Source organism: Hirundo rustica, chromosome 14 (assembly GCF_015227805.2).
Source record: "Hirundo rustica isolate bHirRus1 chromosome 14, bHirRus1.pri.v3, whole genome shotgun sequence".
NCBI lineage: Eukaryota > Metazoa > Chordata > Aves > Passeriformes > Hirundinidae > Hirundo > Hirundo rustica.
The window spans coordinates 6394971-6420099 of NC_053463.1; the positions used below are offsets into that span (position 1 = coordinate 6394971).

The 25129-nt window shown below is 58.9% G+C and overlaps 2 protein-coding genes across 3 annotated transcripts; one reads left to right on the forward strand and one right to left on the reverse strand.

Moving 5' to 3' along the window:
- Positions 1–292: 292 nt before the first annotated feature.
- LOC120759340 (cationic amino acid transporter 2-like) lies at positions 293–6674 on the reverse strand. Its single transcript, XM_040078505.2, has 12 exons — positions 6642–6674; positions 5138–5510; positions 4895–5050; positions 4470–4638; positions 4090–4226; positions 3503–3725; positions 2912–3048; positions 2466–2568; positions 2192–2334; positions 1697–1863; positions 1031–1139; positions 293–604 (listed from the first exon to the last, which is right to left on the reverse strand). Exons 1-12 carry the CDS (start codon positions 6648–6650, stop codon positions 450–452), a joined length of 1881 nt encoding a protein of 626 aa, XP_039934439.1. The 5' UTR covers positions 6651–6674; the 3' UTR covers positions 293–449.
- A 2316-nt stretch (positions 6675–8990) lies between these two features.
- ANXA6 (annexin A6) lies at positions 8991–25129 on the forward strand. Of its 2 annotated transcripts, XM_040078069.2 has the most exons (26): positions 8991–9108; positions 11326–11386; positions 14000–14084; positions 14337–14431; positions 14568–14681; positions 14764–14854; positions 14968–15047; positions 15124–15180; positions 15330–15423; positions 15506–15601; positions 15846–15904; positions 16175–16297; positions 16477–16535; positions 16965–17040; positions 17950–18031; positions 18232–18326; positions 18783–18896; positions 19319–19409; positions 19835–19914; positions 20110–20163; positions 21924–21941; positions 22814–22910; positions 23212–23307; positions 23582–23640; positions 24362–24484; positions 24775–25129. In XM_040078069.2, the coding sequence occupies exons 2-26, from the start codon at positions 11369–11371 to the stop codon at positions 24832–24834; spliced, it is 2016 nt and encodes a 671-aa protein (XP_039934003.1). In that variant the 5' UTR covers positions 8991–9108; positions 11326–11368; the 3' UTR covers positions 24835–25129. The 2 variants fall into 2 exon arrangements, with proteins under 2 accessions (XP_039934003.1, XP_039934004.1); XM_040078070.2 differs by lacking the exon at positions 21924–21941.

The window sequence follows — 25129 nt, forward strand, 5'->3', positions numbered from 1 at the left end:
AGCCTGGACCAGGCAGTACCTTGGCAGTCATGGTGGGAATGATAGCTCAGCTCAGGCTGGGTGCCCAGGCAAAACGGGGGGTCAGGGCAGCACGAGAAGCCTCCGTCCCATTGTGAGCAGCTGAAGGAGCAGGGTGGGAAAGGACAAGGGGGCTGTGGGGAGCTGCAGGGAAAGGTTTCAAATGAAAAACTACCAAAGCCACAGCCAGTAACAGCAGCAAAAACACTTGTGTGCTTTATCCTCTCCAAACAGAACTCCTTCTGCAGGGGCTCTGAGGATTTGGGTTGCTCAGAGAGGTTCACCAGACTCGGGGAAGCAGCTCCTGCATCTCTGGCAGGGCTGGCCCCCTCTGTGGGACAGGAGCCACAGCCCAAGGGGCTTCCTTGTCCCCTGGGTCCCCTGGGCACAGGATGGAGGGAGCCAGGCACTCAGGAGCTGCAAATCCCCTTTTATTGCCTTGGAGCTGGTGGGCACAGGGCAGTCCTGTGGGGCTCCAGGGCCACATCCCTGGCTCTGCTTCCCGGCAGCTCCCGGGGATCCATCCCTTCGGGCCAGTGGCTCTCAGTGCTGTGCCAGATCCCATAACCAAGGTAAATGAGGAAACCTGGCAAAGGGCAGAACAGGGTGTGTATGGGCTGTCTCTCTTCCTTCCCCTCCCAGCCGCCAAGCACTCGCCCGTTCCTTTGGGCCACATATCAGAGGGCACCGTGCTCCCACCGCAACAAAGGGCAGCATCCCCTCCCTCCCCACCACTGTTCAGAGCAGCACCCGTGCCACGGGCTCTCAAACCTCCGCAGCTCCACCCAGAGGGGCTGGTGCTAGCTCCGGGACCCGGAGAGAGGCCGTGCTTACCCACAGCCATCCAGAGCAGGTACCGCAGCCAGAGCTCCACCCGGAGGGGCTGGTGCCAGCTCCGGGACCCGGAGAGAGGCCGTGCTTACCCACAGCCATCCAGAGCAGGTACCACAGCCAGAGCTCCACCCGGAGGGGCTGGTGCCAGCTCCGGGACCCGGAGAGAGGCCGTGCTTACCCACAGCCATCCAGAGCAGGTACCGCAGCCAGGCGGCCGCGCTGAGCTCGGCCATCAGCACAGTGTTGATGGAGATGCTGAGGAGAGGCAGGAAGGGCAGGCAGGGAACCTGCAGGGAGCACAAGGTGAATTCCACAGCTGAACTCAGCTCTTCGCTGCTTTGGCTAGTTGTCCACAGGCAAGGGGAAGCCCAGCCTGGCTGTGAGGCTCAGAGATCCAAGCTGACTGCAGCCTGTGCTGGAGAGGGATGCCTGTGGAGGGTGTTTTGGTTGACAAGTTCTGCACTGGGGCAGGAGGTACCGCAGGATTTCAGGTGAGAGGCAGCAAAGCACCCATAAAGCTAAGCCAAGGTGTTCAGGCCAGGTATCTTTTTACTGAAGAGCAGCTCTGATTCCCCAGCAGGCACGGGGCTCAGCTGGGAGACGCTCCTTCAGCCATCAGGTCAAGGGGGAAGAACCCTCACGGTCCCTATGGTAAACCCCACGAGCTGCATGCTGCCTCCAGCAGTACCTTATCCATGTGGATGCAGCAAAGACGTGCTTGCCCTAAAGCTGAGGGAACACCCCCAAATGCCCCCTTTCCCCACAGGGCTGCAGCGCTTCCCTGCTCTCTGTGCCCCGGGTCCTTCTTCCTGGGTACACCCCAAGGGTTGGGCTGGGTGCTCACCGTGAAGGATGCTTTGTCCCGGCTCTGGGGCTGCCTCCAGATGAGAAGAGCCGCTGCCAGGATCCCCAGGAGAGGCAGGGCCAGAGCTGTGATGCACCAGGCACCCGCAGCCCGCAGGCAGGGCAGCCCAGCAGTGCTCACCCAGCTCAGGACACAGGCCAGGGCAGCTGCAGAGGGACCACAGTGTCAGGGCCATCCCTCTCCCAGGCTGCCGTGGTGGGACAAATGACAGCCGGGGACACGGCTGGGTGCCTCCTCATGGTGGGTTTAGCTTTTCTCTCCAGTCTGGGAAGCAGAGGCAGCAGGAGGTTTCCTGAGGTCCCGTTGGGGCAGCCAGCTGTGTGGCACTCCAGTGAGGGCAGGAAGGAGCCTGCATCTGCTGCTGGGTGGTTCCCACTGGGCAGGAACCTGCCAGCCCTTGCTGCAGCAGGGATGTCCCCCGTGGGACCCCCACGCCAGCTCCCTGTAGAGCCCATCCATCATTCCCAGACTTACCTACAGCTGTCAGAGCCCAGACCACCACAGCAGATGAGCCAGGGGTGGCGTGGGGGGGCGGCTGGACCAGGTGGTGCCACCAGAGCTGCACAGCCGGGACCTTCCCCGCAGGAGCGTCCCAAGGGCCGGGCTCAGGCCGATACCTGAGGAGCAGACATTGGATATCAACGCACATAAACCTGCACCTGCAGTGCACCCAGGCCAGAGCCTTGTCCCAGGCGAGGCCCACATCAGGAGCTGGGTGAGGCCTGTCCCCTGTCCCCAGCAGTCTCACCTGAGCAGCAGCACACAGCCAGCCACCATGGAGTAGGCCAGCAGTGTGCCAATGGACATGGTGTCAACCAGGGCTTTCAGGTCGAAGAGAAGGGCCAGGAGAGCTGTGGGGAAGAGAAGCCCTTTCAGCCTCTGAGCAGAGCTGGCAGTGCTGCTGTGCCCACCTCAGTCATACTCTCCTGGCCACCCCATGTCCCCCTGACACCCACTGCAACAGAACCTCGATGAACTGGTGATGCTTTGCGTCCTGTCACCTCCTGCCCAGCAGTGCAGGGAGGCTGAACCAGTGCCTGGGACACCATCGAGGCCAAATGGTCCTCACCCTCCGTGAGGAGATCCGTCTCTGTGTGAACAGATGTTGCTCAAACAGCTGCAGGCAAGCTAGAGGGAAGGAGAACCCCCACCAAGCCCTGCTCACAGTTAAGGGTAAGCCAAGCACGCACCCACCTGCCACTCCCCCAGACACCAGGGTTGCCACCACCGGACACTGACGGCGACTAACTTTGGCCAGAGGTTTGAAGAGGAGCCCATCTCGAGCCATCGCATACAGGATCCGCGGCATGGGGAACATGGAGCCCAGGAGGCTGCATGGGAGGGGGGAGGAGATGGGGGAGAAGAGGGGAGGAATCCAGGAGCTGCCATCCTGCCTCTTGCCCCTCCAAGGGAGCTCCTGTTCATCTGCATGGCCCATAACCTTCTCAAGACCATCTAACAAAATCATCACCTTCCTCACCACCACATGAGGAACAGCATCAGAGAACAGATGTCCGCAGTCACCTGTGCATGCCAGAACACCCCAGCCCACTCTTGGGGACATGCTGCCACCTGGCCACTTCCTTCAGTGGCATGCCAACGGGTTTGGCTGCTCTACAGGAAGGGCCAAGGTGGGTACACCAGGGTTTGTGTGGAAGGGATTTTGGCCAAGCAGGAAAAGCAAGGAGGAATTCAGGAGGAAGGGGTAGGGCATATCTCCTGGACGTGTTACAGTTCCAGGACCTTGCTCTGAACCACAGAACTGCATCAGAGGACACCCCTCACCTGGTGGTCAGGGCACACAGTGACCCCGCAGCCACGGCGTACTTTGCACTGCTCCAGCCAATGTACTCAAAAGCCACTGGCAGTGGGCTCATGGTGTCCAGGAGGTAGTAGGGCATCATCAGGGTGAGGGCAGCAGACACCCCAAAGTAGGCCAGGAAGCAGATGAGGAGGGAGAGAATGATGCCCATGGGGATGGATCTCTGTGGGTCCCTCACTTCTTCCCCTGGGGAGGACAAGCTCAGCTGTAGGAACAGATGCTCATTTAATGTGCATGGCATGCTAAGAGCCCAGCCCAGGCTGGAGAGCAGATCCTATATCCCCCCAAGGAGGACAGAGACCTTCTAGCAAGGACCACTAGACGTTCTGGGCCCAGGGATATTGGGATAGAGAATGTCTCTGCTTCAGGATTAACCCAGACATTCCATGTGGACTCTTAGGAAGGGTAGGAGAGAGTGGCTGCAGCATAGAGCTGGGAATGTGCCCATTTCCCAGCCTTACACCAGTTCCCAGAGCTGTGGGGCCAGTCCCTGCCACAGCCCCCCAGCCTGCAGGGAGGGTGTCCCCAGCAGCACCCCTACCTCACTTACCAGTGGTAGCAATGCAGTCAAATCCAACAAAGGCATAGAAACAGGTCGAGGCTCCGGCCAAGGTCCCAGTGAAACCATAGGGCATGAAGCCTCCCACCCCAAAGGCACTGGTCACGTTGTCAGCCATGGACTGGTTCCTGGGAGGAGGAGGAAGAGTCGGGCAGTGCAGGGGGGTCAGTGCAACGGGATCCCAGCATGGGGACAAGCTGAACAGTCCATCCAACCCACTCAGCCTGCAGCATCAACCCAACAGTGCTTAGGGCTTTGACACATTGCCAACAGGGAGAAACGGAGAAATGGTATCTCCTGGGATAAAGCACTGGGGGTTGACTCCCCACCCCACTCTGAAGGCAGCACAGGGAGAGTGAAGCCCCTCATACCCAGCCTCATGGGCAGCTGCCCGTGGCAGGTCATCCTCCCTGAGATTCCAGTTGCTGGTGTCGCCTTTGATGAAGCCACTCACTGTGACAAAGAGCAGGACGAGAACGTTGAGAGCTGTGAAGGCTTTGTTGACCATGGTGGACTCCTTCACTCCGAAGGAAAGAAGCCCTGGAAGATAAAAAATCCAAACTGGGTGAGCCCACCGGATGACACCAGGATAGACATCACTGGGGAGGGTGGAAAAGGGAGGCAGTGGTAAATTCAGCGCAACTTGCAGATTTCCCCAGATTCCCTTTCCATTCCCCATTCTTTGCTCAGGGAAACAGCAAAGCCCCCGAGGAGTCAGCCCCATCCTGAAGTGCCCACGGTGGGGTGAGGAGCTCATCACACCTGATGGAGGGTGGCACAGGAAGAGGCATCCTACCTGCCAGCAGGACCACCAGGCCGGCGGCAAAGGCATCCGGGTGCTCTGCCAGCCCCACAGAGCTCATGGCTGCGTGAGCACCCAAAAACTCCCCCATCTTCTTGCCGAGGAGCTGGTCAAAGGTAGCGCTCCAGGCCCGGGCAACGCTGGCTGTACCTGGGGAGAGGTGCTGGCTGTGCTCTGGTGCTCCTGGGAGGTCTCAGAGGACACCCAGGGGCGGGAGCGATCAGGACAGCCTTATACCGATGACATAGGACAGCAGCAGGTTCCACCCAGCGAGGAAGGCCCAGAGCTCGCCCGCTGTCACGTAGCTGTAGAGATAGGCAGAGCCAGCCAGGGGCACACGGGCCCCAAGCTCGGCGTAGCACAGCCCTGCCAGGGCAGACACCACAGCTGCGACCAGGAAAGAAAGCACGATGCTCGGGCCAGAGCTGCTCTTGGCCACCTCCCCTGCCAGGACGTAGACACCAGCCCCCAGCGTGCTGCCCACTCCCAAGGCAACCAGATCCACGGTGGAGAGGCAGCGGCGGAGGCTGGAGCCCTCCGAGCTGCCTGGGACTCGTTTTCTGCGGGAAAGCAGCTTCGGAACAGAGCGTAGGCGTCCCCAGCACGGCATCTGCGGGGGAGGAAAGCAGCAGGAGTGAGGACACTGCTGCCCCACGGGCACTGACCGCCCTGGAGATGTGACACAAACCAGCCTCAGTGGTTTGCCTGCAGCTCCCACCGTCCACACAGTGCTCCTGGACTCGCTGGGTGCTGCCTGTTCTCTGTCTCTGCCCACTTTGGAGCAAGATGGGGTTCAGGCAGCTGTGCTGCTCTCTCATCCCCAGTGACAACTGGAGCTATGCATGACTGGGGTTTGTTTGGCTCTGTCCAATTTGTGAGAGGGGACAAGGACACGTGTTTGTCCCCCTACCAGCTCAGAAACTCCTGTTGCTCCAGCAGCCTCCCCAGCAGGGACACACTGACCGGATTATCTCAGCTTTGACATTGAAATGATTTGAAATGCAGAACCCATGCCAGAGAAGGAAGGATGGGAGATGCTCTGCTCCTGGAAATTGCCTTGAAGTGCACCAGGAAGGACCCACCTGCTCAGCTGGACATGCTCCCACAGCACCTCTAACTGCGGGTCAATGGCACAGCTCAGGGGAGACTGGATCCCCTGGGCCCTCAGCCTGTGCAGTAATGCTTTGTCTTGCTGGGGACACCAGTGGGGATGTCAGCCTGGCAGAAACCCCGAACTGTGTGACATCTGTGCTTGGGGGAAGGTGTGCTCGGTATGGCATGCCTGGGATTTGTGCATTTCCCCCCATCCTGCACATCCTTTCGCAGGAGCTCCAGGACTGGAGAAGCTGCCTTCACATCCCACGGTGCTGCCAGGACCTCCAGGTTACCCCGCAGCAAAGCAAAAGCTGTGCCACACACTCCAAATGCCACAATCTGCTACTTACACGTACAGGAGCTGGCTGGAAACCCTGTCTGTCCAGGGCACATCCCTGTGGCAGAGGGGACGTGATCCCTGCTGTGGCGTGGAACTGGAAGGGACAGGGACAGCCCTGCCTGGCACCCAGACCCGCAGGGTGAGGTGCTCCTGGTGGAACAGGGAGCTCCAATCTCCAGGACAAATGCTGTGCCCCGGGGGTGAGGAGCTGCTGTCCTCCCACCCCCCCCCAGCAGCACAACCCCATTCCCGCCCAGGGCAGCTCACCCCGGTGATTTTCCCTTCTCCTGCAAACAAATTACTCACCCCAGCCATCCTCTGCTCCAGCAGTGAGCTGGTGGGGACAACAAGCACCAGGCCAGCCCCCTTCTGCTCTCCCCTTAAATCCCTTTTGGGAGCACCCTGGCGCTCCCCCCGCTGACCACCGCTCCGGGCTGCACAATGGGAAATCTATGCAGAAATATTTTTCCCACAACGCCTTCCAAATCATACACGCAGCCTGCAATGCTAATGGGCTCAGGGGCATTACTGAGGGAGTTTAATTCATTTTTCCAAGCTCTCTGGGCAGGTGGAAGGGGGAACCCTTTTCCCTCTGTCCTTGCTCCTCACTCCAGGACCCACATCTCAGTCTGTGGAGTGGTATTGGAAGGAATTCAGGCAGAGAGGTGCATTGCTAAGGATGGGTTGGGGTTTGAGGGGTGCGTGCACAGCTATGACTGACCCCAGGTGCCACTGGGGAAGACAGAGGGAGGTGAACAGATCCCTAAATGGACTGCAGCAGAAGGCAGAGGAGCACAGACCTGGCTCCATGGGATGTTTGCAGCAGCATGTCCAGCTGTAACTCCCTGAAGCAAAATCCTGAGGCTGCTTGCACTTTCCTGGTATCTGAGCTTTCCTGGGGTGCAGCTCACAGGGGCTGAGCAGCTGAGTGCAAGCAGGGGCAGGGCTAAGTCCAGGGCTTATCTTAAATGGGGGCACAGGGCTGTGTGGATGGGGGTCCCAGGTGAGGCTCCCTGAGGCCAGTAAGGCACGTGAGTGTCCTTGGGCACCAGAATGGCTGCTCCTGGAAAGGAGAGGCCATGGAGGAAGTGATGGGGTGACCTGGTTGGTCATCAGCGTCCTGGGAGAAGAGGACCAAGTCTGGGCTCTGAGGAAAGGTTGGGAGAGGTGCTTTGGCGTGAAGAGCTAACTTTCACTTTATTGTAGGCAGCGCTCAGGCTGAGGCTGCTCTCAGTATTTTGAGACAAAAAAAACTCTCAGGTTGTGGCTCAGCCCATCCTCTGTCTTTCATCTTGCAAGGAGCAGAGGGAGGGAGCAGGAGCCATGAAGGAGGAAAGCAAGGAAGGATCCAGAGCATCTAAATCATAGATGTGCACTCTCACCACAAGGCTGCCTTATCCTGGCTCTGTGGGGCAGCCCCATATCTAGAGACCCTGTGAGCTGCTGGGCACTGTGAGCACCGCTGGGGCAGGGGGGCTCAGCACACCATGGCACAGCCATGGCACCACGAGGAGAGCAGGGCTGTTGTCCCTCACTGCAGCACAGGGCGAACAAAGCCGTGCTTGTCACCCACGCCGTCTCACATGAGCGAGGTCTTCAGATACCAATGCCAGCCCAAGGGAACATTGCCCTGAGGGAAAAAAGGGGCAGGAAGGAGCAGCCAGTGCTAGAAGGCCGTGAGGGTCTCACCCTGCCGGGCTCCTCCAGGGGAGCACAGCCCTGGGGCTGCATGCCGGCCACCCAGTATGTCACACCCTGGACAGGCCGGGATGAGCAGCTCAGCTGCCTCACAGCCTCAGAGATGCTCAAGCCAGTGGGTACCAGCAGGGCTGGGATGCCTGAAAGGTTACACACCAGCATCTCCAGGGGTCCGTGGGTTTGTCTGCTCTGGCTGGTGTCAGACACCCCTGCCTATGGCTCCTGGGAAGCCCCACCAGCCCCACCAGCCCCTCCAGCCCTCTGTGCAGGCTGGGCAGAGGGTGCTGGCAAAGACAGAGCTGGTTTTACACGTGGGTGAGGCAGGGAAGGAAACGGCCTCGGGGCACTGCAGGAAGCGGTACAGCCTGCCACAAGCATCCTGGAGAGGCTCAGCCTGCATCTCATGTCTGCAGAATGCAAAGAGAAGATTGGGGGGAGAAGCCAGGTCATCGTGGCAGCTCGGGTCCTGCCCCATGGGTGCTCACTGCAGAGCCTCGGGCAGCACCTCCCTCCTTAAGCGGGCCCTGGGGGACCAAGGTCAGGCCGTTCTTCCCTCCTTCGACTTTTGCAGAGAGTCGGGGGTGTACATTACCCAGCCGTGAGCAGGGAAAGGGTGACTCGGCGCAGGAGGAGGCGGCTGGCGGCAGGGCCGGGAGGCAGCGAGGTGCCCTGCGCCCGGCCTTTACCAGGAAACCACAGCTGGGGGGAACAGGAGGAGCGACATTTCCCTAGCTGAAATGCAATCTCCGCTATTGCCGGGCAGCGTGCGTGTCACCGCTGCTGGCACAGTGCCCCCGCGCACTCTTGTGCCAGGCGACCCCCTTCTGCCCAGAGCCGGGGATTTTGCGATTTTGCGATTTTGCGGGTGACATCGGGCGCCGCCGCACCGCGGGCACCCGGCTGAGCTCTGGCGTGGCACCGGGGGTGGGATGTGGCGCCGGCCACGGCAGGCGGGGACAGGGGGCGGTGACGTCTCGCCGTGAGGAAACAGCTGCTCGCCAAGGACGAGCGCCCGGCCACAAGAACACCCCGAGCGCGGCGGCTGTGAGCGCACCCGAGAGGCTCGGCGCTGCCGGTCAGTGCCCGCTGCGGGCCGGGCACCGCGGGGCTGCGGGGAACGGGCTGCGGGACGGGGCCGGGCACTTCTTTCCGCAATGGCCTGGGGGGGAGGAAAGTCGTGGAAAGCCCTGGCTGGGCTGGGCGGTGAGCTGTGCAAGCGGAGGTTCCGTCCGAGGGGTGGCTGTAGGGGGAATCCCTGGTTTGGTTTGGTTTGGTTTGGTTTTGGGGGGTTTTTTTCTTTCTTTTTATGAAAAACCTTTCCTTCTTGACAAGCCCTCCGGGGGCTGCGCTGCCGGTGGGTGAATTTCGAGGTGGGCACCGGCGGGGCCCCGCTGGGTGTGTCCCGGCCGGGATGCGCCTCAGCCCATGCTTTGGTGCTGCGGCGGACCTGGAACGCTCATCCTTCCTTCCAGCTGGGATCCAAGCTGAGGATCCCCCTGGTTCGGTGCCCGCCGAGTTCTGCACGGGTGAAGGCACCCCAAAACAGCCCAGAGGCTCGGCGCTCCTGAAGGCCCGGGAGGCTTTTTGGCAGTAGGGTGGGGCAGGGCGTTTTGGGGACGTCCCCAGCCCCACCGGGAGGATGGATGCCGGTATTTTTTTTGACCCGTGGAAGCACCCTCTGCTTCAGGACAGCGGGTGGCGGGGCACTGCGTGGGGGAGCCCCGCATGGCAGTCGGGCTCCTGGGGTGCAGCCCCTGAGCTCAGAACCCTGGGGGGCTTTGGAGAGGCTTCAGCGGGGCATTGCTGGCGAAACAGGGGCTCCCACAAAGGCTGTGCGCATCATTTAGGATTTCTCACGGGATCCCCATAACCCACATTTGCCCGTTGCCGGGTGGGGGGCAGGTGTACCCCCGTGCTGGGCCGCTGCTGCCCGCTGGACGGGGGGTGTTGTCCGGGGATTTTCCCGGGGCTGCTCTCCCGGCCTCTGCGGAGGTGTCAGCAGCAGCGGGGCGCTACGAGGACAGGTCGGGGACTGGGTGTGGCCGGCGATTCTCCAGCGCTGCCGAGGTGAGTTGGGTGGTCTCAGCCCCGCTGCCACACGCAGGGAGCGAGGGAGAAGGGCTGTGCCATGCTCGGATTCCCCGACTCCCAGGAGGGTACACAGGCTCCAGAGGGGCACTGAGAGGCTGCGTGTGCCGGGGGTGGGATCCCTTGGCACCCACCCAGCTTCTGGCCGCAGTGCGGCCCCACTGCGTTCGGGGTGTGTGGGGGCTGTCCCCCAGCCAGGAGCCACGGGAAGGGGGAGAGGCTCACAGCCTCCCCAGCTGGAAAGGGGGAGGGAGGTGAAAGCAGCTCTGCGCTTCTGCAAAACTTTCTCCCCTCCACCAGGGCGCCTGTGGGTGCTAAAAGCTTCCCGTGCCCGAGCAGGGGGACCCAGCTGCACAGATGGCTGCAGGTCTGGGTCTCCCCTTGCATGGGTGCTCCTGCAGGGATGTGCAGCTAAGCCAGGGAAGTTCATGTGACTTCTGCTCGCTCCACGGCATGAAACCGAACTCCTCTGGGGTCAGAAATCCCCCAGGGTGGCCCTGCTTTGCTTTGGATTTTTCTGCAACGTGTCTCAGAGGGAGAGTGAAGGCAGGCGGGGCTGTGCCTCATGGCCGGCCTCAGCTGACGCTCAGCGGTTCATTCATGGCTGGGCTCCATTTTCCAGCTGTTTTTCTCTCTCTACCAGCTTCCTCGGAGCAAATGGCGCTGCTGGGGGACTTTCTCGGGGAGGGTGGGGACAGCCCACACCGCCGTGGGTAGCAGTTATAAATGGTGCCGGTGTTAGAAAACAACCTGCAAGTTACCCTGGAAACCCAGCTGTGTTTCCTGCTCTCCAAGGATGTGTGTGGGACTGATGGTGGCCTTGATCGCTGCACAGAAACTCAGATAAGAGCCGTGGGGATGCTGTGGGGGCTGCCCAGCGCCGTGTGACACGGAAATGTCCCCAGCAGCCGCTAAAGCTGGGATGGCCCCAGAGCTCGGGGCTGCAGGGGAGCAGAAGGGACATTGCTGGGTGCAGCGAGGAGGCCCAGCCCTGCGGAGGATGCTGAGCCCATTTCCACATTTTCAGCACGTTTTTCCTCTCTGGTTTCTCTTGGTGCTGGCAGGAAGCTGTGCGGGCTCTGCAGCTGTGGGGTGCCCTCAGTGCCAGATACCAAAGCCCCTCTTGCTGATCAAACCCCCCTTAACTAACACAACTGCAGAGAGGGGCTTTGGCTCACACTGACCTTTCTGTTCCCTTCCACAGCTCCTCCTTGCCCTCTCTCCAGTGATTTCCAGCCTGGGAAGCCATGGCACCTCACGGAAAGGTAAGGGTGACCTCCACACGGCAGGGATGGATCCTGGGCTGCCGCAGGGCAGACCCAGAGCTGGGGCAGTTTCTCCAGCAGCTGCAAGGATGTGGTGGCGTGCATGGACACCAGAGCTTGTTTACATTCCCGCCTCTCCAGCCAGTGCCGTCTGGATGTGATACAGATGGGGGAAGTGCTGGGCTGAGGAGCAGGGACAGCAAGGAACAAAAATCCTTCTGGGAGCACAGTGGGATGGGGAAGAGAAGCGGGGCCATGGGAAGGGGAGGAGAAGAGATGTTGCACTGGGGATTTGGGCGTTTGATGGAGAAAACTCCCGCCTGAGCATGCTACAAGGCGTGCAGCCCTGCTTGGGCCTTTCCCCTCTCCCCAGCCTGAATTACTTCCCACTCCAGACCGGGGCTGGTGCGGTGTGGCAGCTGGGTGAGCAGGTGCTCCCCTGCAGGCAGGAAAACATCTCAGTGTGGGTGGAAAACCCTGCCTCGGTGGGCAGCTGTGGCTGGCTCAGTGCACCCTGCCTGCTGGCAGCCCAGAGCCTCCCTTCTCCACTGCTGGGGCCACGCTCTGCTTTCCATTCCCCGGAGAAATCAAGCAATTATTTCCTCCAGCCTTAATACCCAAAGCTTCCTGCCCAGCCGAGGCATTGGTTGCTCTAGGTGGGGAAGCTGAGGCACGGTGCAGGTGGACATTTTCCAGCAGCAGTCCAGGACCCCAAGCAGCCATGGGGCGGAAGAGAGCGAAGCCACGCTGGGAATTTTGCTTCCACCCTCCTGGCCCCAGTGTGGCTTATTTTTAGCTGGGAGGTCCGGGACAGGCCAGGATGACTCAGAGGCTGGAGGAGGGGAGGCAGGAGGCCCCTGGCAGCTGAAACAGGATGGAAAGTGGGATTGGGGTATGAAGAGTACGCAGTGGGCAGGATGCTGTTTCCATCCTAACTGATGATCCCGCACTTGCCTGGGGCTCAATCCCACAGAGAATGTAGGGAGTGTGGAGTGATGCAGAATACTGAGCTCCTGCCTCAGTTTCCCTTGCACCAGCAAGGCCGGCAGCTCATGCTCCAGTGGCTCAGCAGGCAGGAGCACAGCCCTGCCCTTCCTCTCCATTTAACCACAGCCAATGTCTTGACTTCCCAATACCCTCCAGCCACCCTTGTTCACTCCTGCTGCCTCCAGGCACCTCCTTTGACTCGTAATTTATTTCCATCTCTGCCAAGCATGTGTGTGGGGGCAGCTTGTGCCAAGCCAGGAGGGTCTGGGAGCTGCCGGGAAGTGGGGCTAAATCCAGCTCTCCCGATGAATCACCTGCAATACGATCTGTCCTGTTCCCGCCTGGTTCCCTGGAAGGGCAGCATCTCCCCTTGGTCCCTGCTACATGGGACACCAATGCCAGCAGCTCCTCCCAGGAGGGTCTGTGGGATGTGCCCAGTTAATCTCTGGGAAACAGGAGGAGAGAGGCTGGTTTGTTTCTGAAGGGGCTGGGTGGGATGTGCAGCAGAGCTGTTGTGCCGTGACCTTGGCATGGACCCAGGTTGGTGGGTGCAGAGCTGCCCTGGGTCCATCTCCTTGGGCCCATTCCTGGAGGCACTTCCTGGGTCAGGGACATTGATGCCCATCTTCTCCGAGGATATGCTGGCTTTAGATGTCCATGCTGGCAGCAGGCCTGGGCCTCTGTACAGCTCCTGAGGATCTTAAAGAAGCCGTGCAGCAGATCCTGAGCAGATGAGCCCAGGGAGGTGCACATACCCGGCTGGCACGGGGTACAAGCAGAGCCAAGGGAGGACGCTCAGTTTCCCAGGGTGCTGGCACAGCTGACAGCCCCAGCTCAGCTCCCAGCCCTGCTGTTTCTCAGCAAGACTGCTAAGGAAATGCTGCTGCTTAGTTCTTCCCACTCTGTGCCTCTGCTGGGGATATATCCCAGTTCCTTATGTGGGGCCAGGATGGTTTCACATCTGCTTCCACCCAGGGTGGTGCTGATCTCATTCAGAGTCCAGCTCCAGGCTCCTGTGGGGTGAATTCCCCTGGACAAAGCTCACCTGGGAAGGGGGATTTTGGTCCCCCCTTTTTCCTGAGGTCTCTGGAGGTGTCATGCGTGGGCTCCCTTTTGTGCAGTCCAGAAGTGGCAGAAGAGCAGATAGAAATGGATTCCATCAACCCCCAGGATTTCTGAGGCTCTCAGGAAAGTCCTTCCCAATACCCAGGGTCTCTGCTCCAACCCCTTGGATCAGCCTGGGCCCCATGGGAGTGCATGCTGGAGCAGGACAAGCTGTTGGCAGCTCTGGTGCTTCTCAGTGTTTTCCACTTAGCAGCCCATTTGTGCCTGTACGTTTGTCTCCTTGCTTGGAGGCCGTGCAAAGCCTGGGGGCATCCTCAGCATCCAGAGTGGTTCCTTGCTTGCAACAGGCAGTGGAAAATTAATTCCCTCTGTAGGGAGAGCAAACATGAAAGGAAACAACTGCAGAGGAGAGTATCTGTGTATGACTGAGGATGAGCTTTGCCTTGGACAACCTGAGCCACAACGGATCTCACCTCAATCCCACTCAGCTTCAACTTCTCCTTCCCCCATCCCACTGGAGCTGCCCCTTCCTCTTGTACCTTCTCCCCTCCTGTCCCGTAGGTCTACAGGGGCTCAGTGAAGGATTTCCAGGGCTTTGATGCCAACCAGGATGCAGAGGCCTTGTACAATGCCATGAAGGGATTTGGTATGGATGCTCCTCCAGACTGTCCCAGGGCTACCCTCGGTGTCCCCTGTTCCTCTGGGTGACCCTTGCATGGCTGGGTGTCCTGCAGCACTTCCCCTCTCAGCTGACTGACTGCTTTAGCAGTGTGCTGAAGCTCTCCTGGCTTCCTTTCCTCCCTGGAGCCAGCTTGGCTCTGCTTTCCTCCCAGCCCCAACTCCAGAGCAGCCTGGGGCACAGCAGGGTGGCCGTGGTGACTCCTGGCTCTCCCCACAGGCAGTGACAAGGAGGCCATCCTCGACCTCATCACATCCAGAAGCAACAAGCAGCGGGTGGAAATCTGCCAAGCCTACAAGTCCCTGTATGGGAAGGTAAAGGCAGGAACACCCCCTGGCCCATGTCCCCACTGCCACCACCCAGCCCACGCAGGGACCCACCGCTCCCTGCAGCCACTCGGAGATGCTGTGGAGCGAAGGGTCCCCCAGCCCCTGTCTCCCCCTCCACCAGGACCTCATTGCAGACCTGAAGTACGAGCTGACGGGGAAGTTTGAGCGGCTGATCGTGAGCCTGATGCGGCCCCCAGCTTACGGAGATGCCAAAGAGATCAAAGATGCCATCTCGGTAAGGGATGGGCACCCCCCAGGGCCCCTCTGAGGACACCCCAGCCAGCCCCTGCCTCATGGGGCTGTGTCTCTGCCCGCAGGGTGTCGGCACGGATGAGAAGTGCCTCATTGAGATCCTCGCCTCCCGCACCAACCAGGAGATCCATGACCTGGTGGCTGCCTACAAAGATGGTGAGGGCTGAGAAAGGGCAGGGGCTGCCCTGTGTCCCCTTGGGCCACAAAAAGGGCAGAAATGAAGGGACCCAGCGCTCCAGGCCTGACCTCCTCCCTTCCTCTTCCACCAGCCTATGGGAGAGACTTGGAAGCTGACATCGTTGGAGACACATCTGGCCACTTCAAGAAGATGCTCGTTGTTCTGCTCCAGGTGTGTCCATCTGTCCAGCAGCTGTATGTGGTGGGTGCCTGTGCCCTGTAGGGCTGAGCCCATCTCTCTCCCACAGGGTGCCAGGGAAGAGGATGATGTGGTGAGCGAGGACTTAGTGGAGCAGGATGCCAAGGTGAGGCTTGGTGGGTGACTGTGATAGGTGGTGTCTGTGCAGGGATGGAGCTGGTGGCACTGAGACGTCGGGATTTAGGCTGCAAAAGGTGGGTGTGTGCCAAGGGCAGCACCCTGAATCAGGCTGTTCCACTTTTCCCATCCCACAAGGACCTGCTGGAAGCTGGCGAGCTGAAATGGGGCACAGATGAGGCACAGTTCATCTACATCCTTGGCCGGAGGAGCAGGCAGCATCTCCGCCTGGGTGAGCATCACCTGCGAGCTCAGCGTGGGCCTGAACATATCTAAGCAGCTTCTCCAGGCATCTCCTTGCTCTCACCCCACAGTCTTTGATGAATATCTGAAGATTGCTGGGAAGCCCATTGAGAGGAGCATCCGGGGAGAGCTCTCTGGTGACTTTGAGAAGCTGATGTTGGCCGTGGGTAAGCCAGGCCCACACGGGGATCCTGCAAAAACACACCACCGCCCTTCCTGGCCTGGGAGGGCTCAGCAGGGTCAGGGCTGTGGCTGTACCTGGTATCAGGGAGCTCAGGGAGGCTCCTTCAGGATGGGTGGGGATGCTGGATGTGGTTGCTATGGGGTGTGGGTGCTCAGAGGTTGGGGGCACTGGGGGCACAGGTGAAGCTGGGTGCTGGCATCCCTCAGCACACCTCAATTTCCCTGCAGTGAAATGCATCAGAAGCACAGCAGAGTATTTTGCTGAAAGGCTCTACAAGGCCATGAAGGTGAGTGGATTTCCCCTTCTCCCCTCCCAGCATTGCAGGGATCTGGTCAGAGGAGGGGTCCCCTTGCCACGGGGTGCTGCTGGAGAGCAGGGTGACACAGGTCCACGAAAACAGGACTTGTGTGACCTGAGGTCTCTGCCCTTCCCTCCAAAGGAGTTACTCCTTCAGACCCAGGGTTGGGTAGAAATCAGATGGAGGGTCCCACAAGTGATGGGCTGAGTAGAGCTGCTTGGCCACCCCAGGCTTGATGTGGGGGTTGCTCCATTGCAGGGTCTGGGCACGAGAGACAACACGCTGATCCGCATCATGGTGTCCCGCAGCGAGATCGACATGCTGGACATCCGCGAGGTGTTCAGGACCAAGTATGAGAAATCTCTCTACAACATGATAAAGGCAAGTGCTGGGGGTCCCTGCTCACCCTCAAGCAGCTGCTGGCGCTGCCTCCCTCGTGATGCCAGCGCCCCTGGGAGGGCTGTGCTGGGTGTTCAGGGAGACCCCTCTCCATGAGCCCATCCCATGGCATTACCTTGACTCTACCTACTGCACGGCTCTGTCTCCATCTGCCTTTCCAGGAGGACACGTCTGGGGAGTACAAGAAGGCTCTGCTGAAGCTGTGCGGAGGGGACGATGAGTAAGACCACCTGTCACCCCTCTTTGTCCCTCTTCATCCCTTTGGTGCTGGGTTCAACATCTGGGTCAGAGCCTGGCGGAGCACCAGGTCCAGCAGCACCCACAGTGGCTGTGGTTCGGTACAGGGAGCCCTGCGGCCCCTCTGCATGACCAGCCACAATGTCATGGTCCCTTCTGGGCACATGGGAGCCCTGCAGGGCAGGGCCAAACCCCTGGAGGGAGGGTGCTCTGCTGGGGGAGGTTGGGATTCACCACACATTTCCTCCCATTCCCACCCATCCAGCCCCACAGCAAGCACCTGGTTCTTACCCCAATGCCCAGTGGATACAAAACACCCTTCGTGGAGGAGCAAGACAGGGTGAGGGGGTGCTGCTGGCAGGTGCAGGGCCCCCAGGGCTCACTGTCCCCTGTGCTTGCCCTCCTATTGCAGTGCTGCAGGTGAGTTCTTCCCCGAGGCGGCGCAGGTGGCCTATCGGATGTGGGAGCTTAGCGCGGTCAAAGTAGAGGTCAGCACCCCCCTGCAGCCCCCCTGCACCCCCCTGTGCTGCCTGCCAGCTTGGGACCCCTGGCTGCTCCTCTCTGCCATGGGGCACAGCCAGCCCCTGCCACCTCTGCTCTGACTCTCGCTCCCCGGCTTCTCTCGATGCCTTCTCTGGTTTTGGGGTACGAGGGTCGCGGGATGTAACCGTGGCAGGGCTGGCCGCCCCCCGTGGGCTCCACTAACCCCCTCCTCTCTCTGGGACCTTTCTCCCTTGGGGCAGTGGGTCCTGCATGTCTCTGCAATGTATCACGTGCAGCCCTGGCTGCAGTGCCCACCAAAGAACCCCTGCCCCCTGGGGTAGCCCAGAGCTGGCCAGGGCATGGCTGCAGTGTGCGGAGCTGCAACCTGCATGCAGCTGAAGCTCCCACAGAAGGGTGCTTTGGGATGTGCAGAAAATGCACCCTGAGCCCTGCATGAACACTGTGAGGATGGAGATGTGTTTGGAGCTGTAAGGACACGGGAGGATTGAACTGTAGGGCAGGAGTGGGCAGCCTTTCAGCGACTCCTCTTCTGTCTCTCGGTGGCATGGCCGGCCCAGGTTGAGATGTTCCAGGCTAGGGCAGGCAGGTGTAACACTGGGCAGGACACTGAGACTCCAGGGACTGTCTGTTGCTGTCTTCTTCCTTCTCTCTGCTGGTCTGGCTATGGTTTGTCCCTTAAAGGAAGGGGTGACAGTGGTGGGGAGATCCTCACTGATCCCCAGGTGCTTGCACTAACACAGAAGCCTGCTTTGGCCTCAGCTTGCTGGGTGGCTCCTTCCCTCCTCTCCATCTCTCCTTCTCTCCATCTCTCTTCTCCATGCCTCCCTCTCTCCATCCCTTCATCCCTCCCTCTCATCTCGAGGGTGAATATAAACCCTTCTCTGCATCCACAGCTGCGAGGAACTGTGCAGCCTGCAGGAGACTTCAACGACGATGGGGACGCGCAGGTGCTGAGGAAGGCGATGAAGGGCCTGGGTAAGTGGGGACCTTCCTGCTGCTCCTCAACAGCTCCTAGGGCAGAAAATCCACCCTGGCCCACACAGGGCTGCGTGGAAACCCCAGGAGGAACAGAGACAGAGCTGTGGGAGTTCTCCTTTCCCAGCCTACCTGGTTTGTGGGGTTGGTGATGTGCCCATGATCAGGGGTGACACAGTGTGGCTCTGCTGTCATTGCAGGCACCGATGAAGGGGCCATCATAGAGGTGGTGACCAAGAGGAGCAACGCCCAGAGGCAACAGATCCTAAAGGCTTACAAGGCTCATTATGGCAGGGTACTGCAGCCTCCATCCCACCCTGCTTCCTCCTGCACACATCCTGCCCCTTCCCACATGGAGATCAGCCCCTCACTGAAAGGAATCCTGCCCAGGGAGCAGTGGGCAGCTGGGGCACACCCACATGCCCTGGCATGACTGTCCCAAGGGTAACAGAGTTGTCACAAAGCAGCTCTTTTGCCCCTCTACTCCAGCAGCCTCCCACTCTGGGTGCCCCACCAGCCCAAGCCAAGGTGTCCCTTCCCCTTCTCTTGCCCAATCCTCAGCTCCACACAGAGGACTCCAGAGCCAGAATCTCCCCAGAGCCACACAAATACGTGACTTTAAACTGCCCCAGGTGTTTTCACAGATGTCTCCAGTCCTAACACTCTCCTCCCCTTTATTTCTCTCATGTTGTCTCAACTGGTCCGTCCCTGCAGATGCAGCTGGGGACTGAACCCTCAAACGCTTTTGCAGGACCTGATGGCAGACCTGAAATCTGAGCTGTCTGGCAGCTTGGCCAAGCTGATCCTCGGGCTGATGCTGACACCAGCGCAGTACGATGCCAAGCAGCTGAGGAAGGCTGTGGAGGTAATTGCCATACTGCTGGTGGCCTGGGGCTGTCAATGCCCACAGCTTCACGTGCCCCAGGGTCTTGTCTCCTATGGAGAAGAAAAGATCAGAAAGCACTAGGACCATGACCTGGTTTGCACTCAAGACTTGCATGCCTCTTTGCAGCCCAGCATGCTCAGCCAGCTGGTAGCCACAGGAGAGCCAGGGTAGGGGCAAACCAGTGACATGCACTGCTATCCACCAGTCACACCAGCTGAGACCCCACTAGCTGTGTACTTGGACACTTCCATGTTGATTCCTACCCTTGGGGCCATTTGCTGGACGTAGACTTTCTGCCATGGTTGACCTGGACCCCTCCTTGCCTGGCACTGCAGGGCAGTGCCATCATCTCCCCATCTGGTGTTGGCACCTGCAGCACTCACCATGCCACTCTCTTCCAGGGGGCCGGCACAGATGAGAGCGTCCTCATCGAAATCATGGCCACGCGGAACAACCAGGAGATCAAGGCTATCAACGAGGCGTATCAGGAAGGTATGGCACAGGAGGGACGGGGAGCACCCAGGTTCTGGGCACAGATCACACTGTACAAGGCCCAGGCAAGGTTCTGTCTCTGGGTTGGGTCCATGGCTTGGTGTGGTGAAGGTCTGTCAGTCCCTCCAGCAGAGCTGGTCCTCGCCTCTCTCCATCTCAGAGTGACATGCCCCAGCTCTGCCATCAATGTCTCCTTCCCTGAGAGCTCTTTCACAATGATCCTATTTCCTCCAGAGTACCTGGAGTAAGAGGTTGTGCTTATGCTCAGGGCATTAGAGGTGCTGGGGTGCTCCCCTCTTCCCTGGGTTTGAACTCGGCAGATGGAGACATCTGCTCCAGCCGTGCTTCCCACGGGCACCATGGGCACAACAGGCACTGGTGGGTGGGAAGCTGAGCTGCAGGGATCAGCCATCCCTTCTCCACAGCCTACCACAAGAGCCTGGAAGATGACCTGAGCTCTGACACATCGGGGCATTTCAAGAGGATTCTCGTCTCCCTGGCTCTGGTAAGGGCAGCTCTCACTCTTTTCCTCTCCCTGCCACAGGCAGTGCTGGGGGTCTGGAAGGACAGTGGCTGGAGAAGACAGAGCATCACTGCGTGGCTGGGCAGTGCTGCTGGACTCTCTCTGCCACCCACTCCCTTGGGGCTCTCCCAGGAGATGTCCCTTCTCCATCTCCATGACTTTTGTATCCAACCACAGGGCAACCGTGACGAAGGACCAGAGAACCACACACAGGCACACGAAGATGCCAAGGTAAGACCCATACCGGCAGTGCTTTTACGGGCTTTGCATTAAAAAAAAAAAGAAGAGGATGTTGCATGCTCTGCTCTGGAATTGATATTCTCAGGGAAGCAAACGTAAACTGCTCTGTAAACTGCTCTGTAAACTGCAGGGGGAGATGCCAGGTGAAATGACACCCTTGGAAGTAAAGCTCTGATGCCTGAAGCCCTTGGCTCTGCTGCTCCGTGCACGGGGAGAGCAGCGCCAGGGAATTCCCAACCAGCAGGCTGCAGCCTTTCTTGTACAGAGCTGCCACTCTGGGGTTCAGTAACACTCACTGATGCTGAAATTTGGCTCTTGAGCTTCAAATGCAGCTTTGGGCCGGTCTGCAGGACCCGCCCACCTCTGTGCGTTGTGCAGGGGGCAGCCCTGACACACTGGGGTGCTCCAAACCTCTCCTGGGCTGTGGTGAGACACAGCGGGAGGGGGAAGGCTGAGCAGCCGGGAGCAGTGCAGGGGGGCAGGGGTCTCATTCCATGGCTCAGCTCCTGGTCCCAGGAGACCTGTGACCCACGGGCTGTGTTCCCTGACCTCCTGCTCCTCAGGGCCATGTCTTTTCTATCAGGGGCTGGGAAGATCTGTGCAGAGTCAAACCCGAGCTCTTGCTTGGCTGTCCTGTGCCAGCACTGGATATTCGGGAGAGCACCACGGCATTCCCAGCAGGGCTGCTGCCAGCAGAGGGAGTGGGTGCTGCCTGTGCTGCCTGTGTCCCTGTCCCTGCACTGCTTGCACCCTGCCACACTCTGCCTGTACCTCTGCCCAGGCACTGCCTGCACCCTGCCTCTCTCTCTGCCTCTACTTCTGCTGATGCCTTTTTGGGACTACCTAAAAAACAGACGCTAGACAAAATTAAGGGAATAAAAAGCAGGTATATTTATTGAAGGGCCTTCAGGTACATTTAGGGCACATGTAGCCCCCCAGGGACTACACCCAATGATGGATGACAGGTCACAGGTTTTCATACTTTTATAAGTTTGGTCTATTTGCATATTGTGGGTTAACCTTCCAATTACACCTTCAGGCAGTAGGGTCATTTACCCCAAGTTTGCTCCTCCCCCCAACTCACTTTTGTTTACATTTCTCAGGGCCTGAAACAGTGAGCTGTCCTTGACTCCCAGGCCTGGAGAGGAATTGTTTTGTCTGACCAAAATGGGAAATCAGTAGCTAACACTCCGTATGGAGTTTAGAGTCATACACTAAAGAACTGGCGGATTACAAATGTATGAAAAATATGAAAGCTAAAATCCTAAGGCGTCACTGCCCATTCACTGCCTGCACCCCTGCTGCATGTGCTGCTGCTCACCTCACCCTGCTGCACAGAGAGAGCCAGGCTTGACGAGCACAGGGGTGAGCCAGCCAGGGGCACCTGACCTGGCACCACAATGTGTTTGGTCAGCAAAGCTGCCCTTCCCCTCATCCCACTGGCAGAGCTGGGCAGCTGGTGCGAGCCAGCCTAGAGCCAGGCAAGGATGCTCCAAGAGGGGCAAGAGGCTGGCACCCAAGCTCCAGGGCTAGGGGGACTCACGCTGTTTGGCCAAAGACCACCCTCCCAAGGTACTGGTGTAGAGGCCAAACTGGAGGAGGACACAGGTCCTGCTCATGGGGATGCAGTGGACCTGAGGACAGGTAGTTTAAAGGGATTTTGCTAGACTTCCCTTGCTTTGTCAGGGAAGGATAAAGGTTGAGCAGCACCTTCTGACCCTGTTGTCTTCCTGTCTCTCTCTCTCCACCAGGTTGTTGCTGAGACCCTGGTGAGTGCCTGCCCTTTCGTTCCTTACCCTTCTGCTTGTTTGAAGGGGTGCTGCAGTCCTGGGATGCAGGGCTGGGAATTGCAGCCCCACAAGCCAGGCCTTTCTGACCACATGCGCTGTGCTCACTGACTTGGGACTCTGGTGTCCTTGCATCAGGATAGGGGACAAGGGGACAGATGGGACCTGCAATGAGGGCACTTCCTGCAGCGTGGGCCAGGAGAGGGAGAAAGCCACCTGCCCTGCCCTTGGGGACCAAGCCTGCCCACTGCCTGCATGCAAGACCCGTGTTCCTGGCAGTGTGGGACTCAGGGCTGGCTTCCCTGGCTCCCCAAAAGTGGGAACTTGGGGAAGGGGTGACTTTCTCCTGTCTAATGGATGAGATGAGATGAGATGAGATGAGATGAGATGAGATGAGATGAGATGAGATGAGATGAGATGAGATGAGATGAGATGAGCACAGCCTCCCACTGATGCCCACACAGGAATGGCAGCTGTTTCATTCATGGGCAGCACTGCTGTGGCCCAGGGTGGTTTCTGTGTCTGGCAGCTCTGAATTTCCTCTTCAGGTGGTGTTGGTCACCCCTGAAACATCCTCCACAAAGGACACAAAAAGTGTTAACCATGAGCATTGCAGAGCTTTTTCCATAAAAACTGGAAAGCATCTTTTCTTAGAAATAATCTGTGAGTGTGCAGCTTCACATCCATGCAGAGGAAGTGCCTTTTTTAGGTGGAAAAAAATCCCAGCTATTTTCCTGCTCATAAAAGGGTTTCCAGTCAGGACTGGCTGTCCCAGGAAGAGCTGTTTGACACCTGTGTCTCTCTCTGCTATGTCCATCTCTCTACCTCCTTCTTCACTCTTTGTTCTCTCCCAGAAACTTGCTGATGTCTCCAGCAATGACTCCAGCGACTCCCTGGAGACCCGATTCCTCAGCATCCTCTGCACCCGCAGCTACCCCCACCTCCGCAGAGGTAGGATCACGTTTCTCCATCCGTGGCAACACAAGTGCTTGGATTTGGGCTGGACAGGAGATGGGGAGATGGGGGCCCCCTTAAGGCTAAGGCTGAGCCCTGTCTCCCCAGCTGTGGTGGGGATGAGGCAGTGAGAAGAGATGGTATGGCTCGGCATTTGAGGTGCCTTGTTGAAGGTACCCAAGCCTGCTGTGGTCCCACCTGGTCCAGAAGTCTCCACAGCTGAGGCTCGAGTCTCCCTGGTGCCGAGGGCCGGGATGGAACAGCTCTGCAGTGACCCTTTCCTCTCCCCCATCCCCAGTGTTCCAGGAGTTCATCAAAATGACCAACCACGACGTGGAGCACGCCATCAAGAAGCGGATGTCGGGGGATGTGAGGGACGCCTTCGTGGCCATCGGTCAGTGCTCCCTCTGGACAGGGCTCCCCTCAGGGCAGGCAGCTCCTTCAGCTGTCGCTGCCAAGGCAGTGTGGCAGCAGATTCCTGCTGCCATTGGGCCATGGAGACTCCCAGTGGGGCATGGGCTTGGGGCACTTACAGAGTCCCTAGAGAGGGTCAGGCCTGCACCTTTGTACTGAGGAGGGCTCCTGGCTGAGACAGTGGTGCCACAGCACCTTGAGATGTGTCCCCTGGGTGCCATGAACCCACTTTCTGTCCCCTCGGTGTGCTGCAGTCCGCAGTGTGAAGAACAAGCCGGCTTTCTTCGCTGACAAGCTCTACAAGTCCATGAAGGTGAGGACAGACCCTCCTGGGGCTGGGCTGTGGGAGAGGGCTGTGCTGGGATGCTTTGGGACTGCTTTAACTCCCTGAAAGGGACGGGCTTTGTCCTCTGGCTGTCCCCTGGGGAGCAGGGAGGGCTGAGCTCAAACCAGCACCTGGGGTTACCAGATGTGTCAGGCTGATGTCTTGCTGGCAGCAAGTCCAGCATATGTCCAAGGAGAGATCCTACAACAGTTAGGGTTGGAAGGGACCTTTAAAGGACATCTAGTCCAATTCCCTGCAATTAGCAGGGACATCTTCAAAACTGCTTAAGGCCCCATCCAGCCTGGCCATGAATGGAGGGGCAATTCACCACCTTTCTGGGCAACTTATGCCAGTTTCACCACCCCCATCGTAAACAGCTTCTTCCTTGTAACTAGTCTGAATTTTCTCTTTTAACTTAAACCATCACCCCTTGTCCTATCACTACGGACCCTGCTAAAAAACCTGTCCCCATCTTTCTAAAGCCCCTTTTAAATATTAAAAGACTGCAATAAGGTTTCTCCAGAGCATTCTCTTCTTCAGGCTGAACAACCCCAGTTCCCTCAGCCTTTCCTCACAGGAGAGGTGTTCCAGTCTCATTTTTGTGGCCCTCCTGTGGGCCTGGTCCTCAGCTTGTACTGCGCTGGAGATACCAGGAGCATCTGTGAGCCCCAGTCCCTGCAGGGCTTTTTGTTCAAGCTCCTCCTTGCAGGGCGCTGGCACAGACGAGAGGACCCTGACCCGGATCATGATTTCTCGGAGCGAGATTGACCTATTCAACATCCGGGGCGAGTTCATAGACCTGTTTGACAAATCGCTGCACCACATGATTGAGGTGAGGGGACAGGGACATCCCTTCCTGGCTCATCACCTTGTCTGGCTGAGTCCTGGCCCTGAGCCCTGAGGGGACCTGAGCCATGAGCGGCACAAGGGCTGAGCATCACCTGGGGAGGGGGAACCCCAGTGCTGGCTGCTCTGGCTGTGGAGAGCACGTGCTGGCATCTTCCACTGCTGCAGGGATACCTGCAGGGTGTCCAGGACATGGAGCTGTGCCTTCCCTGTGCCCAGCACCTTGAACCAGGCTTCCCCAGGGCTGGTTGTGTGACTTGGATCTCCCTCTTGCAGAAGGACACCTCTGGCGACTACCGCAAGGCTCTGCTGGCCCTGTGTGGCGGGGAGGACTAGGTGGCAGCTGGCGCCCTTTGTGTCTGAGCCAGCACACAGCCACTGCCTTGATGTCACCGCAGCTTCGGGGGCTTCAGGGGATGCTCAGTCCCCTCCGGAGAACAACTCACTTTGCGCTGGAAAGCAGCACCACATCGCAAGCAGGGGAGTCTCGGGGAGGGGAGCAGAGGGGTCTGGGTAGGGAGATTGTCTTGAAGCGAAATAATTCATACCCGAACATGCCACTAAACCAAGGAATTTACCCAGATGGAAAAGACAATTTTAAATCTGATAAATAAAACCTCACTGTTGCTCA

What these genes read in the sequence shown, in the direction of transcription:
- LOC120759340 (XM_040078505.2), bottom strand. An exon ending in GCAGCTGCCCATGAGGCTGG is followed by an intron (nt 4,227 to 4,469) that starts GTATGAGGGGCT and finishes TCCTCCTCCCAG; the next exon opens with GAACCAGTCCATGGCTGACA. An exon ending in GGTGTCTGGGGGAGTGGCAG is followed by an intron (nt 2,569 to 2,911) that starts GTGGGTGCGTGC and finishes TCTTCCCCACAG; the next exon opens with CTCTCCTGGCCCTTCTCTTC.
- ANXA6 (XM_040078069.2), top strand. An exon ending in CAGGCAGCATCTCCGCCTGG is followed by an intron (nt 15,424 to 15,505) that starts GTGAGCATCACC and finishes CTCACCCCACAG; the next exon opens with TCTTTGATGAATATCTGAAG. An exon ending in GAAGGCGATGAAGGGCCTGG is followed by an intron (nt 18,032 to 18,231) that starts GTAAGTGGGGAC and finishes CTGTCATTGCAG; the next exon opens with GCACCGATGAAGGGGCCATC.